At 33.6% G+C, this 16794-nt stretch overlaps 2 protein-coding genes across 5 annotated transcripts in view; one reads left to right on the top strand and one right to left on the bottom strand.

Annotated features, from left to right (window-relative positions):
* The window catches only part of LOC145285955 (cyclic nucleotide-gated channel alpha-3-like), a 242747-nt gene extending 239256 nt beyond the window's left edge, over nt 1-3491 (bottom strand). For 2 of the 4 annotated variants that reach the window (XM_080134479.1, XM_080134478.1), the window contains exon 1: nt 1728-3488. The gene's annotated coding sequence lies outside the window, so the exon portion shown is untranslated. Of the gene's footprint in view, nt 1-1727 lie in introns of all 4 variants that reach the window. The other 2 variants (XM_080134480.1, XM_080134481.1) reach the window with 2 other exon arrangements.
* Nucleotides 926-15183, top strand: LOC145285956 (mitochondrial pyruvate carrier 2-like). Its single transcript, XM_080134482.1, has 5 exons — nt 926-1214; nt 5977-6017; nt 7655-7739; nt 10509-10620; nt 14203-15183. The coding sequence occupies exons 1-5, from the start codon at nt 1130-1132 to the stop codon at nt 14240-14242; spliced, it is 363 nt and encodes a 120-aa protein (XP_079990608.1). The 5' UTR covers nt 926-1129; the 3' UTR covers nt 14243-15183.
* Nucleotides 15184-16794: the final 1611 nt, after the last annotated feature.

The following is a 16794-nucleotide window of genomic DNA, read 5'->3' as shown; positions in this document are numbered from 1 at the left end:
TGTACCTCTCATACACTGACTTCTTCCTTCAGTGTCAGTCCGATCCGAGCGCCCGTCCGTACCTAGTGGATGCTGAAAAACTCAGTGTTGCCAATTGTCCGTCCGTTCCTCTCATAGCCTGAGGCTAACGTATCAGTAACATCTCAGTCGGACCCAAGTCAAACAATCACCCGCATCAGTTACCACGCCGATTCCTCCGACGTCATTTCCAGCTTACGGCGAACCGACAAGCATCCCCCTTACCGAATACACCGGCGACGGATCCCGGACCAGCATCGCCCAGTGAACAAATTTGCATTTGCCACCCTTTCGTTTGTTTAAATAAAAGGCGAATCTTCGTCTTTAAACTAAACCACCAGAGTTTGTCATTTCTTCTTTGTCCTGTTGTTTCATTCCTTGTCCTTGTGTCTGATATATATTTAGTTGCACGGTCAGTTGGCTAACCACCTTCAGGCCTCCCCGCAACAGTGGTATATAAGAGGAAGAAAAAGAAAAAGAACAAAAAAAGAACAAATTGTCTGAAGATGAATATCTTATTATTCAAAAATTTGAAAAAAAATTTAAATTTTATTTTGAATAAATAGTAATATATGTTAAAAACAATTTCACACTCGTCTGGTCTTTCTAACCCGTTAAATCTTAATTTATTATCAAGTGTTTCAAACAGTGAATTAAAAAAAAAAAAAAAGCATTAGTTCGGTTAAAGTACTTAATATCACATTCCACAGAATTTAAACTTAATTTTTTTTTTTATCCTAACCCTAAGGCAATAAATAAGCCTTTTCACTGTATTCTTATTTCAAGGTACTTTGACAACAGAAACCTAACTTTTTCCCATTTATTTATTTATTTCATTATATTTATCTTTTTCATTTATTTATTTATTTTTCTTGTATGCGTTGTCAAGGTAACGTTAAACAGGAAATTATAAACCGGAAGTGCATCAATCGCTCTCCAGTATTTATGAGAGTGAGTGACAAACAGGTTTCGCCAACAAGGGATTAATTTTGCTCTGCTGAAGAGGGCGCCAAAGTAGGCAATAATAATAGCAATTATATCAGCAGAGCGTGAAATATATCCAGTCTTTTGTAGCTCTACAACATTTTTGGATTAATCAAAAATATACAAAATGGCTGCCGCTTATCGATCTGTAATTAAATCCCTTGATAAACTCGTTCCTGCCAAATTTGCACCTCTTTGGAATCATCCGGCAGGTAAACACTTTTTTTTTTTCATTCACATTTTCATATCGACGAATATTTAATAGATTCACTTATGTTTCCCCTGTTCGAATGGTTTTCGCCCGTATATATTTTATGAAACTGATAATTAGGTTTAAATTCTTTTTCTGAAATAAAATTCTAATTTAATTTTTAGTCTTTAAAATCCAATTTTAAGTCAAAGGTGATTGCTGTTTTGAATTGTTTATGCAATTCGTGTTTATATTAGGTTGGTGTAAAAATGTTTTTTGACGTTCAACTATATATATAAATTTTTTGCACCAACCTGATATTAGTGAATCAGAAAAACAGGCGACTCAAAGTCCCCATTGTCAAAAGATTTCTAAAAAATGTTTCATGAAGTAAATTCAAAACGGCGAAACAATGAAATTTTATTTTGTACAAAAAATATGTACAATGCGACTTTTTTTTTTTTTTTTTTTTTTTTTTTTTTTTGACACAGTTTGCGGACTTTGAGACTTCACCACATAAATTAAACATACTTACCTGGCACAACTAACTTGAGTAGGTGTTCTTTCCAGTCGAGTAAGTACGTCTTCGACAATCAGTCCGATAGTGATTTTGTTGTCAGGCCGAGGTATGCAATTGCAGTCCTAAGAGATTATTCACCTTCACAAGTATTACCCTCGGTATTTTTTTTTTTTTTTTTTTTTTTGCGCGCGACCTGCCCCAGCGTAGTATAGATGCCCACTCCCCCCCCCATCACCATGTTAAGAACGGGTTTCTATGTTGGGAGGGGGGTTGGCCGTTCTTCGTCGTAAATCGCCAGAAAATTACTGAGAAATGGCGACGGGCTGCTCAGGTATTTTTTATAGACAGGTATTCACTTCAGCTAAGTATGCTGTCCTTTCAAGTCTTCTAACCTTGTGTTTGACCTTCTATAGAGGTAAATATAACTAGTCGATAATTTAAGCATATCAATTTTATAAAGGAAAGTAACTACTGCTGCAGAATTTTAATCACATTTTCGGTTAAAATTCTGTAGAAGCGCTAGAAAACGAAATAGAAGTACACTTAGTAAATTAGAATTTCAGGTAATTCTGACCGTACCTGTATCGATACGATAGATTCAGATTGCGGTTATGGAACAAGACAGTTTACGAGTTGAAAGCCACAAATATAAAACGGCAAATGACATAAAAGCACTGCAACAAACAGAAACGCACTTGTTTTGGTTAGCGTTAAAAACATTTTAGCCCCTTAAAAATTTAAGTTGAAAAATCTTAAATAAGATTTGAAGAAAATAAACCTATTAACACGAGTGTGTGTTGGGGGGGGGGTCATTTCCCCTAATGTTAAGTCAGGAAAAAAAAGATAAACGTTGTGGTTATCTTCCAAGTTTCGCATGTTTTTATTCCCGATTTTCGCTGAACGTTCTACCGTGACCTTCGTAAATTTCGTCTATTTTCGAAGGTTACAGTTCTACTTCTCGATGAATGCCCTGGAAAAGTCCCCTCCGGTTCATGTTTACCAGTTTTAAAATAAGCAAACGAATTTGGTTTTCAGAATACTAGTTTTTAAAACTAGTAAGCATTAATAAGGGACTTTCCCGGACTTTCATCGTAAAGCAAAACGATCAGCAGAAACCGAAAGTGGGGAAAAAAAAAAAAAAAAAAGCGGAACTTTGTGGAAAATCAAGAATGTTTCATTTAATGTTTGTACTGATTGTTCAGCGACCGCTCAGACATTTGCAATCTGTTTGGAAACATCCGGGTTGATATGTGCCTGCCCCCACCCCCCGATAGAAATACTAGAACTTGTTTTATTTGTCCAATTTAATGTAATCGTATAAATCAAATAACACATTTGCTATTGACCTTGCGGCATTTATTTAGTCCGCGTATATTTGACCTTGTATCGGACATGTTATGTTCGCTTACATATCTATTTTACATGGTCTTGTCTTCGCCCATTTTTTTAACGTTGACCATTCGGCTTAAATTTTATTTTTGTACCGAAATTAAGTCTTGAAAATTGAACTTGGTAAATTTAAGTTTACCGACCCCTCGGCATTTACCTTAATTTGTCGACTTTTATAGGTTTAGAACGAATATCGCATTTATTTTTTGCGCAAACACGCGGTTATCCAATATTTGAAAACCCGATCACTGTTGTTTTTGCTAGCGACCATCTTGTTTTCCAATAATGAAAAAATGCCAAAAGCTAAATATGCCACATGTAACTGAAATCCCCCTCTCCACCACCGGCATTGGCGTAAGTGTTATTGGAGGGGGAAGGGGTAAATTCCAAGAAATAAGTAACAGAACAGTAACACCGACCACTAATTTGTTGTTGTTCAGGGATATTCGATGTTGCTGGCCACAAATCTGATAATCAAATCCGTCGAAAATTTACGGTTTGCATGGTATTAACCCCCTTTTAATTGATCTAAAAGTTTTCACGAGCGGTTTACAAAAGCATATTTTATGTTTTTCGTTCTTTGTGGGAGGGGGGGTAGTCAATTATAGAACTTGTGTCGTTTAACAGGTGCTTCTGCAGTTTAATTAACTGTTTTTCCATGGAGAGGCGGGTGTTTTTCGTTCGGCCGCCACAACACACCCACCCTCCATGGAAAAACAGTTAAACTGCAGAAGCACCTGTTAAACGACACAAGTTCTATAATTGACTACCCCCTCCCCCAAAAAGAACGAAAAAAACATAAAATATGCTTTTGCAAACCGCTCGTGAAAACTTACTGACAGCAATATTTTTCCTTTTGTGAAAACTTTATTTTATGAAAAATATTTTGTCATTTAAAATGTCCATGTCTCCATACACCTTAGTCACGTCAGGTGACTACGCGCGTGCGCGCATTTTAGTAAGAAAGTGAAAAAATTAAGGTAAATATCCAGATACGCTACAACAGAATACCGACCACGACCACTCTGATTTGTTTTTTTTTTATAGGTAATTGAAGTCGCTGACAACGAATCTGATAGTCAAACTTGGAGCAAATTTACCGTTTGCATGGTATTAACCCCTGAACCCACGAACTACTTTCCACCATTTTGCAGCTTCCGTTTACGCTACGTGCGCGCTGCAGCATAAACAACGGCTTACTTCTGCTTCACCTAGCAAACTGCCTTCTCACATGGCGTTATCAATAAAAAAATTAGTGACTTTTTTTTTTTTTTTTTTTTTTTTTTTTTTTACTTACAATTACTTTTGGCCAAGATCAAAGTGTAGTATCTGTTCAGATGCGGCACTTCCATTTCTCGTTTTCTTTCAGTGGAGATATCCTTCACGACTGAGACCATTTTTATTTTTGTACCTTTTCTCCACGTTAAAAAAAACGACTTTGGTGTCTAACTCTGTCCTGTGGGGAGGCATTTTAAATAGGTACAATTAAAGAAAAGTACAAATTGGAGACTTTTTTTTTTTTTTTTTTTCTTGTGTAGTTTTTAATGCGATTTACAAAAATATAAGCACCAAACATTTTTGTTTTTCGTTCTTTTTTGTGGGAGGGGGATTCAATTATAGAACTTATGTGGCTTCATGGGTGCTTCTGCAGTTTAGTTAACCGTTTTTCGGTAAATATCCAGATACGCTACAACAGAACACTGACCACTCTAATTTGTTTTTTTTTATAGGTAATTGAGGTCGCTGACAACGAATCTGATAGTCAAACTTGGGGCAAATTTACCGTTTGCATGGTATTAACCCCTGAACTACTTCCCACCATTTTGCAGCTTCCGTTTACGCTTTGCACGAGCGCTGTAGCATAAACGACGGCTCCACCAAGCAAACTGCCTTCTCACATGACGTACAAATCTTCCGCGGAAAATTTGAAATTAGATGAAAAAGAAATAAAGCAAAAGAAAAGCACACCAAGTTATGTGTGTGGGTATGTGGGGGGGGGGTAAATAGAAATCACAACAGGCTCACTTTTTAAAACTTCAACGTAAATTTTATTAAAGTAAAAAGATCCAAATTGTAAAAGATGCCGTCTTTAGCTTTCTGCCGAAACAGAGCTGGTAACACCCGTAAGAATATAAGGTCATGGTTTATCTTCACGTTTGCAGGATTTAAGACTTCACGCTGTTCGAAGAATAGTTGAAACGAGTAGATGAGTTAAGTGATGTCTTCCAAGGATGAATGCTGTGAGTCCGGTAGTCATTAGGGAGTTCACTGTAAATAACTGTCCGAATGGGCAGGTCGAAATGTAGACCTTAAATTCGTCTCGGAGATACGTTATACAAGGAATGAAGAAAGTCAAAGAGCACAAGTGAAGGATACAATAGTGTTTGAAAATAACATTTTGCTCACGTTAGGGCATTAATACGTCTCGATGAGACAAAAGGGTTTTGAGGCTACATACCTCGAGTGAGTTTTCTTGCATCCCTTCGGCCTCTTGTATTTGTGAAAGACAAGCGGTGAACTGAAACCTAAAAATAGCGCCAAAAATATGACTCAGCAGTTAGGTGTTACGTGTGTGCAGTTTCTAATGCAATAAATCTATCCCTCATATTGGAACCACTCGAGAACACTTGCACCCCTTTTACATATTAGATTTTTTCATTTATCAATCTAAGGGCAATAATTAATGGTCACTATGTACTAGAGTACCAACTAAAGACCTTTTAAAAAGGTTTTCTCCCACTTTGCTAAGTTTTTTGAACAAACTTAATTTTTTCATTTAATGAGTTTTTGTATTTGTATATAGTTTCAAAATTTAATTTTCATGATACATTAATATAATTCAAAAATGTCATTTTCTTTTTTTTCCTATTCACAGGTCCTAAAACCATATTCTTTTGGGCCCCTGCTTTCAAATGGGTGAGCATATTTTTTTTTCTGCAATTTAAAAAAAATTTTTAAAAATAAATATTTTTTGTTTAGAATTCCAATTTGGAGATAAATTTCTCAAGTTTACCCAGCCTTTCCTCTTTGCTTTTAAAATCATAACAAATTTTTAAGGTGTTTGTATTATTAAATCTAGACTTGTCCTTTATTTTAAAAGGACAAAATCAGCCATCTTTCAAATATTGTATTTAACTATATTTGGATTATTCTAACCATTGTTTTCATCCAGACTTATTTTCTGGAGGTTGAAGGTTTAATTCTCTGAATGCAATACTAAGTAATAAAATTGCAAATTACTTAAGACTCTTGCTCATAGTTGACATAACGAGAGCATGCTACTCCTGTGGTTTAAATATTTTCTGGCCTTGTGTCTAACTCTGCCCTTGTGGAGAGGTATATTTTGTGCAGATTCCAGAGTTTTAGAGAAAGATTAAGTTTGGCAAGAGACACCTGAAACATTGTAAAAATAACACTCAAGATAGAACAGTAGTTGGAATAATCTATATATCGGTCCTTATCTAAAAAAATTCAAAAACTGTAGGGGCATTTATTTTGGAGTTAAACTAGCTCCAAATGAGTTCACTGCATCTTGTGACAGCAGTCCAATTCTGCTGATCTGCAGCTGAATCTTTGGCATATTTCAACCATTTCTTGATTTCAGCATCTCTCAAGTATATGAGACGGCCATCAGCTCCATCTGTTATCACTGTTACTATCGAAGTCTTCAGTTGCCCATTTATGCATTCTATCCGACAAGTATGATCTGAGACTATCAGCTTGCGGATCAATTCTTCCTCACAACATGGAAGAACTTGACCAAACCAATAAAGTCTCTTTAAAAAAGTTTGATGCTAGTAGTATTGCTTCACGGATGGTGCGATTTGGTTTGAGATGGGTGCATAGGATGCACCAGAAGTAGTACACATTGAAGACCTTGTGCATGAAGGTCTTTTTTTTTTTTTTTTTTTTTTGTAGGGATTAAGTCTGTATCAACACTTGATATATTTTCAAGAGTTTTATCTCTTGAAACCATAATCTGCTTTGGAGATAGCAGAAGGCTGCACAAGCATGATTAATACAGATTCCCATTTCATCTTCACCCTGTCTTGTAGTTATAAAAGTTGTGCCAAGATATTTGAACTGCTCAACTTCTTCGATGATGCTGTTGAGAATGATATACTCTGCTGGAAAAGAGTGGTTGCCTTACAGAATCTTCTAAATTTCAAATGTATTGAACTAAAAATACCAATATCCTTTCAATAGTGCTCAATAGATATGTAAAACTTTTATAAGATTATATAAACATCAGAAAATACCTATGTGAATTAATCTTTCTTGTCAGGGGCTCAACAATACCTAAAACATTTAAGGTGAATATAATTAAAAATGTCAGAAAGTAAAAGAAAAAAAATTTATAGAAAAGAAAAATAAAATAAAATTATTTGCAAAGATCATTTCCAACTTCTCAAATTTACTTCTTTTAGTCGGTAGAATTCTAGGAATCTAGAACAGAACTTATTAATCTAAGTTGCAAAAGATATAACTAATGTATACCATTTAGATCATTTATTCTCTGCATCAACTTTTCGTTTTTCTTGTTCTCTCTCCAGTCTCTTGTGATTGCTGGAATTGGAGATTTACAAAGACCTGCTGAAAAACTCAGTCCGACCCAATCTACAGCCTTGACAGCTACAGGTAGGAATCGCCAGAATGCACAAAGGGACTCCCAAGAGATCTGATTGGTTGAACTCTATCACATGGTAGAAGATAGAAAGGGCATGTTTTAAATAAAGATAAAATGATTGGCTATAAAGTAACCCAACAAAGGTGGACATGCCTCCATCCCTCCAAACTTTTTTTTCAAAAAATGAAATATTTCAATATGGTTAAAATTTTATACATTTTTAATTTTCACTAACAAGTTATGTAATAACCCAACAAGAATATAAAAAGCATTAGTAAAACATGTTTGATATTTAGGTATGGCCAAAGTTCTGTACATTTTTAATACTTAAAACAAAGTTAATTTTGCTGCATTATCAAGGATGGCTTGAAAGAACAAATTTTCATAATCTATTTTAATGTCTGTTTTACATGCTGGCATTTGTTGGACTGCTTTGAGAAATTACCTTCCAAAGGAACCTATCTCTGGCCAGGTCAATTTTCATCACTTCCATGTTTTCTCTCTTAACTGTTCTATATCTAACTCAAGAATTCATATCTATTCTTTCAACGCAACTCTACCATCGAAGTCCTATCTACGTATACTCTCCAGATTTAATCTTTCTTTGAGGTTATCAAAAATAAGCCTGCTCAAATTACACATCTATCTTTATGTAGCGCATAGTGGATCCTTCTACCGCTCCAGAAGATATCTCACTACTGATGCAATTCTCTATCTATATAAAAGCCAAGTACGTCCAAGGATGGAATACTGTTGCCATATCTGGGCAGGAGCTGCTAAAAACAGCCTATCCTGCCTTGACAGAGTACAAAATAGACTTCGTGGCTTAGTGGGGAATGCCCTTTTCTCTACCCTGCAACCTCTCCCACAGAAGAGTTGTTGCGAGCCTCTTTGTTTTATCGTTATTTCCATGGCAGGTGCTCGTCTGAACTCCAATCTCTCGTCCCCCCCTCGCCAATCTTTCACGAAAAACACCCGTCTAGCTGAATCCACTGTGAAAAATTTCCCCCACTCTATATCTGTGCCTAAATCAAAACGCGGATTCCATGAACAAAGCTTCTTTCTTAGAACTGCACGCCTGTGGAACTCTGTTCCGTCTGCCTGCTTCCCACCGGACTACAACTTGGATGTCTTCAAGTCCAATGTTAACAAACTCCTAATAAACCACCCCCTTAAGTAAACACTTCATCAAATCTCCACACTAACGTAATGTACTTGCAATAACCCTTATCCCTGAGTGGCTTCCGGGCCTTGATAAGTGGCGATCACTGTAAAAAAAAAAAAAAAAAAAAATCCTCAACTCTCACTGGCCAGATTTCACTTCCAGACCTCACATTGTCATAATATTCTGTGAGTTAATAATGGCAGAAGTTCTTTGAACTTACTCCATGCAAACTCCCCAGCATCTGCTCATATGGAATCACCAAGGTAACAAAACTTCTACAACCTCGATAACTTCACCATCCACATATACTTTCTCCATTGTCTTATACTTCTTGCAAACAAATTTGATATCCTCTCTCAATATACTAGAAATTCCACTTCACCTTTTGTGTAGCTTTTTAAGATTTTTTAAAAATCAAAACTATTCATATCTAGTTATAAGTATGACATGACCTGAAATTTCAAAATGGTGGCAAAGATTATCTAAAAAATATTTTTTACTGTTGTAAAAATCAGATCAATTTTAAGATTTAAAAAAATTCTAACAAAAATTATTTTTACAGATAATGTGCAATAGAATTTTTGTCTCAAATGTGAAATCACATCTTCAGGATTTATTGCACGAACAGAAGTGTTTTTCAACGTAAATTGATCCAGAAAAGACATGAAGCCACTTGATCTAAGGAGCTAAAAAAAAAATGCATCAAAGCTAGAAATTAGGCAATAAATATTAAATGGACAGATTCCAACCCAGAAAATAGTTGTTCCTCCTTTATCAGAAACATAACTCCTGAAATCTAAAATAAAGGATAAAAAAAGGAACCAAAGTTTACTAGGCTACCAAAAGTAAACCATGTTGTGGGGGCTTACACCTGTCGATAACTTCCATTGACTTTTCAAGATTGTTATGTTGGTCATTCCAAACCTTATTTTTGTCTGCTTTCTCCAATTTTTTTTCAATTATCAGTAAAATTCGAAAAATTGTTTAAATTCTATTGACTTAAATTAGTGATTTTTACATCCTTGAGGGTTTTATTACTTAAATTTATTTTAATGTATCATAATTTTTTTTCTTTTTGCATGAAAGAATTTTGTTATATGAAAAATATTTTCAAAAGAATTTAAAAACGTTTTTGTATTTATTAAAATATTTTATTTACTTATAAATTGGCTGACATTATTACCTTGAAAGTCCCATCAACCGAAACTAGTTTTATAAGCTAATAAAGACCATTTAACAATTAGAAACGGTTATCTTGGCATTTTTTCTAGGAGCAAATCATAGTGTCTGTTCTCATACTTTCATTTTTTTTTTTTTTTTTTTTTTTTTCTCAGTGAAGGAGAAATCCCTCTAGAGTGAAGCAATTCTTATTTGTTTATCATATCCAGAGTACTTTTTTTTTTTTTTTTTTTTTTTTTTTTTTTTTTTAAGGAAACTGGATTTTCCGCATTTAAACTGACCTTGTGTCTAACTTTGCCCCTGTGGGGTGGCAAATGGATGAGAATTAGAATATTTAGTATTGTTGTATATTGTAACGGTTGATTTTTTTTTAAGCTTGAAGTTACTTTACTTGATTTAAAACATTTTGTAAGTGAAATCTTTTTGTTTCTTGAAGGACTCATCTGGTCTCGGTACTCCTTGGTAATCATCCCCAAAAACTACAGTCTCTTTGCTGTCAATATGTTTGTTGCACTAACTGGTATTTACCAATTAAAGAGAATTATCACGTAAGTAAAAGCTTTTGTCATTTTGTCTTCAAAGGCAACAGTGAGGATAAAAATTTCATGGAGGGATTGCATAAATTAGAATTAACTACTTTACCACAGAAGAATGAATGGTGACTTAATTGAAACCTTGAAAATAATGGAACTTTTAATCATGGTGAATATATCGTTAACTTCAATTAAATGTACTGTTCAAGCAAATATCAAAAACTCAATTATTTTTGTAATAAAGTAAGTTTTGGATAGAATTACTAATCAGACTAAGGACAACATGTATAGACAACTAGCATGGGTGCCCGGCGTTGCCCGGGGGTGAGCTGTATGCTGAGCAAAAAAAAAAAAAACTGTCAATTCTTGTACTTTGACCCCTTAACATTTATTGTTTTGGGCTCAAATTAAGTTTTTAAGTTAGATCCATGTCCAAAGAACCTATATCTAAATTTTCAAGTGTTTAGACCCCAAATTGTCTGAGTTTGGTAGAGTTCTTAAAGGTCAAATCGTTGAACTTTGACCCTTAACAGCCAAATTTCTGTCCGAAAATCAATCATAGATTTTCCAAATCTCAGTGCCCTGTATATCAAATTTCCAGTCTGTAGACTAAAAATTGAGTTATTGCATAGGGAAATGTACATGGACAGACACGCGTTCACTTTTATAGATATATAGATTTGAAGATTGGATTTAAAAAAAAATGATTGAAAATATTAGGTGGCCATTGTGGGAGCAATTTGATGGAATAAATATTTAATCTTAATATTCTGTGCAATGATTCTTTTTTTTTTTTTTTTTTTTTTTTTATTACATTAAGTGGCATAACTCTGACAATGTTGTATCAGTGACTAGAAATTTTGCAATTTTAGTTTTGTTTGAAATCCTTTAAAAGTTTTTTTTTTTTTTTTTTTTTTTTTTTCTAAAAGAATAGAGCAAAAATTATACTTGCAAGTTTGGGATTTGTGTTCAAAGCATTATTGGTCATTTTATTATGAACCTTTAATGATAAAGTGAGTCTTGGCATCTGTAGTCGTTCAATTGGTTATGTGATGTGGAACTTGCTTTTGGATTGGATATTTTTGAAATGAAAAATTCTAGTTGAACAAGGATATAGACCTTAGAGTAAAAAATAAAAACCATAGTTGAATGGCTGACACCTATCTCATATTTTAGTTGGACTTGATCCATTATGAGTTAAGCAAATTAATGAGGTCTTCTTTTTAAAGATGAAAATGCCTTTGTATGCCAATATTAACACATTCATTCTCATGTCCTCAACTCTTACTGGCCAAGTTTCACTTTCATATATAATCACTAGGGCTATGACAGAATATTTTATTTTGACTTTTGAGTATATATCCGATACAGTTAATCCGTTGAGAACCACATCACTCTTATCTAAAAAAACATAAGATTTCTACTGATATGTTATTCAAAATAATAAAGAATATTCCCTTGTCATAACTCTAATCAGATTGCATTTTTTTTTTTTTTTTTTTTTTTTTTTTTTAAGATGAAAATGTCTGTCATTTTGTATGGCACCATTTATTCCAATTCACAACCTAAATCAAACACAACATACTTACCCATAGCTCAAGACGCCATTTTAGTTTCAGATCAGAGTAAAATTGCCGACGAAACAATTACTGAAATTTCAAATTGCGTCAGTATCAATGTTCTATGTGGATATTTTGGTGCTAATGCAGAGAACATACCATTTTTTTTTTTTTTTTTTTTTTTTTTTAGTATTACCAAGTTGAAGTTTTATAACATTTTATTAAATTGTTTGAAAGTACAGAATACAAAACGCCATCCCTATGTTAAGAATGGGTTTCTAAATATTAAGTACTGATATTTTAAAACCAACAACAGAAAGATTGGACTCGTTGCTCCATCAATGTGGTTATTATAGTATCAGATCATCAGATAAAATAAGCAACAATTAATCATGGGCATTTATTAAAATTAAATTAAACTTTTCTAAAATGAATCCTGATTATTATATGAATGATTTTTATTTCACTTGTTTAATCATGTTTTTTGATAAACTTTAGATAATTAAACTTTCCTGATGAATAAGATGGTTTTTATTTTTAAATTGGCATCCACTTTTAAAAGTTCTTTTTAAAACTTTTTGATATTTTAAAAAAGAATTAGTCTCGTTTTTGGTATCATTACTCACCATTGACCAATATTCAACTTTTTTAATCATGGACATTTTTGATATTCAAAAGTGTTAAATAGACCTCTTCTCGTGGGAATGCTTAATAATTTATTCATAATTTGTCAAACATGGAAACTTTGTTTTAGTTAAATATAACAAGAATTTCTAATTTAAAAAAAAATTAAATAAATTGAGCATTACCTCGATCATCTCTAAAAGTCTAAACATTATGCAAGCAGCTTCTTTTTCTCATTCACACCCTGTTTGTCTAGACTCTGCTAATTTTCGGACTGTCTATTTTTTGGTCTCCTGATTTATCGGAGAGGGACCTGTTTTCAGTGGTGTCTGGACGATTGCCGGATAACCGTCCATTTTTTTTGTCTGAAATTTTGCCACAAATTCTGTTTCATTAAATAGATGTGCACAGTAAAAAAAAATCTTTGAAAATTCTTGTTGCATCTCCAGGGGCTCAAAAGAGGTTAAAAATGCCCCCAAATGGCTAAAAATTACGTTTTGCCCCATAACTTGAGCTACTCATTAGATTTTTCTGAAACTTGGGCCAAAATGTGGAGCCCATCGTTCTTAATAAAAATCCAGTATGGGTGACTCTGGCAAAATTCTGGTTTGCACCTCCGGGGACTTTTAGTGCTAAAAAACACCCCTTTTTGTGACTTTTTTTTTCATATTTCTCAAAAACTTGATGTCTGACTAGAGTCAACTCGAATATACATGTATTAAGGCCTGAAACTGCACCGTTATCCATTTTACACTGGGATTTGGTGTCCCTAGGGGCTCAAGAGGTAAAAAAAAAAAAAAAAAAATGACACTTTTTGCCTCGTAGATTTGATCCATCCATTAGATTTTCCTGAAGCTTAGCCAAAATGTGGAGGCCATTGTTAATATAAATTCAATATGGGTGACCCTGACAAAATTCTGGTTCGCATCCCTCTGGGACTTTTAGGATCAAAAAAAAAAAAAAAACCTGCCTTTTTTTTTCATATTGCTCAAAACCTTGATATGTATGCCTATATAGTGGTTTTCCATGGTGCGGAATTCAAATATACATGTCTTAAGGTGTGAAACTGCACCATTTGTCCATTTTCACTGGGAGTCAACATTCCCAGGAGCTCAGAAGGGGTCACAAATGCACTAAAATTGCAGAAAATGACACTTTTTACCCCATAACCTTTGCCCCATTCATTAGATTTTTCTGAAACTTGGTGAAAATGTGAAGGCAGCATTGACCCTTCACACTTCTCACATTCATCATTTTTTTTGCGTCATTCCACATGCAGCACCAGAGGGAACCACATCTGCATGGCTTTTTTTTTTTTTTTTTTTTAAATAAACCAAATATCTTTTAATATTTTCATTTTGATCAATTTCTTCAAACATACAATTGATAATAAAATCATTTTTCTTTTTTCCAGGTACAGATATTCACCTAAAGAACCAGTTAAAGCGGAATGATTTTTAAAAATATATATGTAAATATATATATTTATAAAAAGTCACTTACTTTGCACTTCACCACTGATAAAACAAAAATGAGATCAGCCACCCCTTTTTTTTTTTTTTTTTTTTCTCAACCCTGCTCTCCTATATGGTTGGATGGTTCCTTTCAATGCAATAATTTAAATATACAGCGGATTCAATAATTTAAAATTTTTTTGTATTTTTGCCCCACAACCTATGGTTTTTTTATCCATATCACGATGTGAAGAAAAGAAAAAAATATACTCTTCCCGGTGTGAACTGGACTTCATTTTTTTTTTTTTTTTTTTTTTTTTTTTTTTTTTATCCAATTGATGTAAAAATAATTTTAAACAATATTACCTGCTGATTATTTACCGGTTTTTATGTTCAATTTTTTTTTCTTTTCCTTTATACATGGACTGTATAATTTTGATCAGTATAATTAACGGAGATACAATTGAAGAAAAAATTTTTTTCTGATATGCAAATTTACTCCTGCCTCTAAATTTCATTCTGTGCGATCTTGTCTAAACACGTTCTAAGTTTTCCTTGGTAGGTCAACCTTCCTGCAATTTAAGAGATCCATGCTTTCACAACGGTTTATTCAGGAGGATGAACACTCCAACTACCGGAATGACTGATTCATTCTAAGAATCTAACCCTGTGCTGGGCAAGTGTACTGCTTGCAGCAAATCCTGTTAGTTTTGGTCAGATTTCACATTGGAGGAGAAAGAATTTTGCTGCAATGCAACATGCTTATTGGGTTTTTCTCTTTACCAGACGTTTTGGTGACACCCCTCCACCTCACAAAGATTGAAGACTTTTCACCCTAATTTGCGTGAATCCAAACTTGGGTTTTCCTGCAGAAAAGTCGTCATGATGCATTTTTTTTAAGCTTTTAATAAATAAACAGCAACTGCAAGTGTTTTGTTACATATTCTGATTTTATTATCTATAATTGTTTTGCTGTTGCATAATATTCCAGATTTGATCTCTACAATGAAAAAAAAAATAAAATCTCCTCACATATTTCTAGAAAATCATTTAAAGATTACATGTAAGTTTCACATAGTGAAGCCACGTACAAAGAAATTATACTAATATCTTCAATATAGAAAAAAAATTATTAGTGGATGTTCAAAAGCTCTCAAATATGTAAATTTTATTAAAAGACAATGAATATTCTTCAATCTCTTTAAATAGTTTGCATAAAATATTTCATCTTTAAAGCATTCTACACTTATTCAAAAAAAACAACAAAAAAAAAAACACCCCATTTGGTAATTGTTCACTAATTAACCAGGAGACCAGGGTTCAATTCTCAATTGAGTCATAAGACTTAAAAAAAAAAAAAAATTGTAATTGCTGTCCCCCTTACTAAATGCTTAGCATAAGAAGTTCAAGAACAATTGTAGGACTCCTGGAAATGGAATGGTGTCCTCCCTATACCTCTGTGAAAAGGGAGCCTTTACGTTGCCCTTAACTATAGTCAGCCACTCAGCTTAATAGTTACACTCCTACATTTTGCAAAATTTCTCTTCAACTTTTAAATATTTCTTTTGTAGTACTACAAGGATCAATCCTTCAATCACCTCACATTATCTGGATGACAGCTTTTCACACAGTAGTAGATGACATGCAGCAGTGTTACCCCCCCCCCCGTCGTCTTCAAAATTTATTGGCAATATTTATATTACTGCTTTATTTAAAAATGTCAGTTATGTATGTTAATGACACTTTAGATTCTGCTTGGAAAAAAAAAGGTGCTCATACAATTACAGGCATAAGTGAAAATCTTCTTTCCAAATAAGAACTCTGATATACTAAAAGATGTCTACATGAAAAATTAGAAATTAAGTAGAATTTTTAATTAATAAAAATCAATTTTATTGTATTTTGCTCATCCGCCATTTATTTCAAATTCATTTATCTCCTGCTGCTTCAAGAGTATTTCCATTCTTATCAATCTTTATCTCGTGTAAATGTGATGCTATCTGTCAATTCAGCCCTACCCCCACCCCATCCAAGTACTAGAAAGTAGGAAAAGAATACAACAAAAATAGGTTTGGTTTTAAAAAAAAAAAAAAAAAAAAAAAAAAATAGGTAGAAGTTGTTTATGGGGTAAACAAGACTGTCATAGAATTGTTGGTCAAGGAGTCGCAATGACTGTAACAAAAGGACACAGTTATAAAAACTAAATATCTCTATCAGTGATTTGCGGATTCTAGAGTTTAACAAGTATCCAGTTGACAATGGTTAGGAGTTGTCTTACTCTTGAAAACAGTTGGAGTTTGAACAGTTTATCGCTCAGACCAGCTGAGGGAAATGAATCGATCAACTGATAAACACAGCCTTGACATGTACATGTGAACCTTAATGTTTAGAAGGTAGTTTCCTATGGTGTCGTACTCATTAAGAGTTCAACCAATATTTAAAAAAAATGAGTTTGTTTTCTTGTTTTGATCTTATTTTTTATGCTTGTGAACCCGTCTGTGCCCCTTGACAGATGTCCGTGCATAAAAGACAACTTTACCAGAACATAAACA

This window comes from Euprymna scolopes, chromosome 10, assembly GCF_053919585.1.
Source record: "Euprymna scolopes isolate OS-2025 chromosome 10, ASM5391958v1, whole genome shotgun sequence".
Taxonomy (NCBI): domain Eukaryota; kingdom Metazoa; phylum Mollusca; class Cephalopoda; order Sepiida; family Sepiolidae; genus Euprymna; species Euprymna scolopes.
The sequence above is the reverse complement of the archived record's forward strand: the minus strand, read 5'-3'. Positions and strand labels throughout refer to the sequence as shown.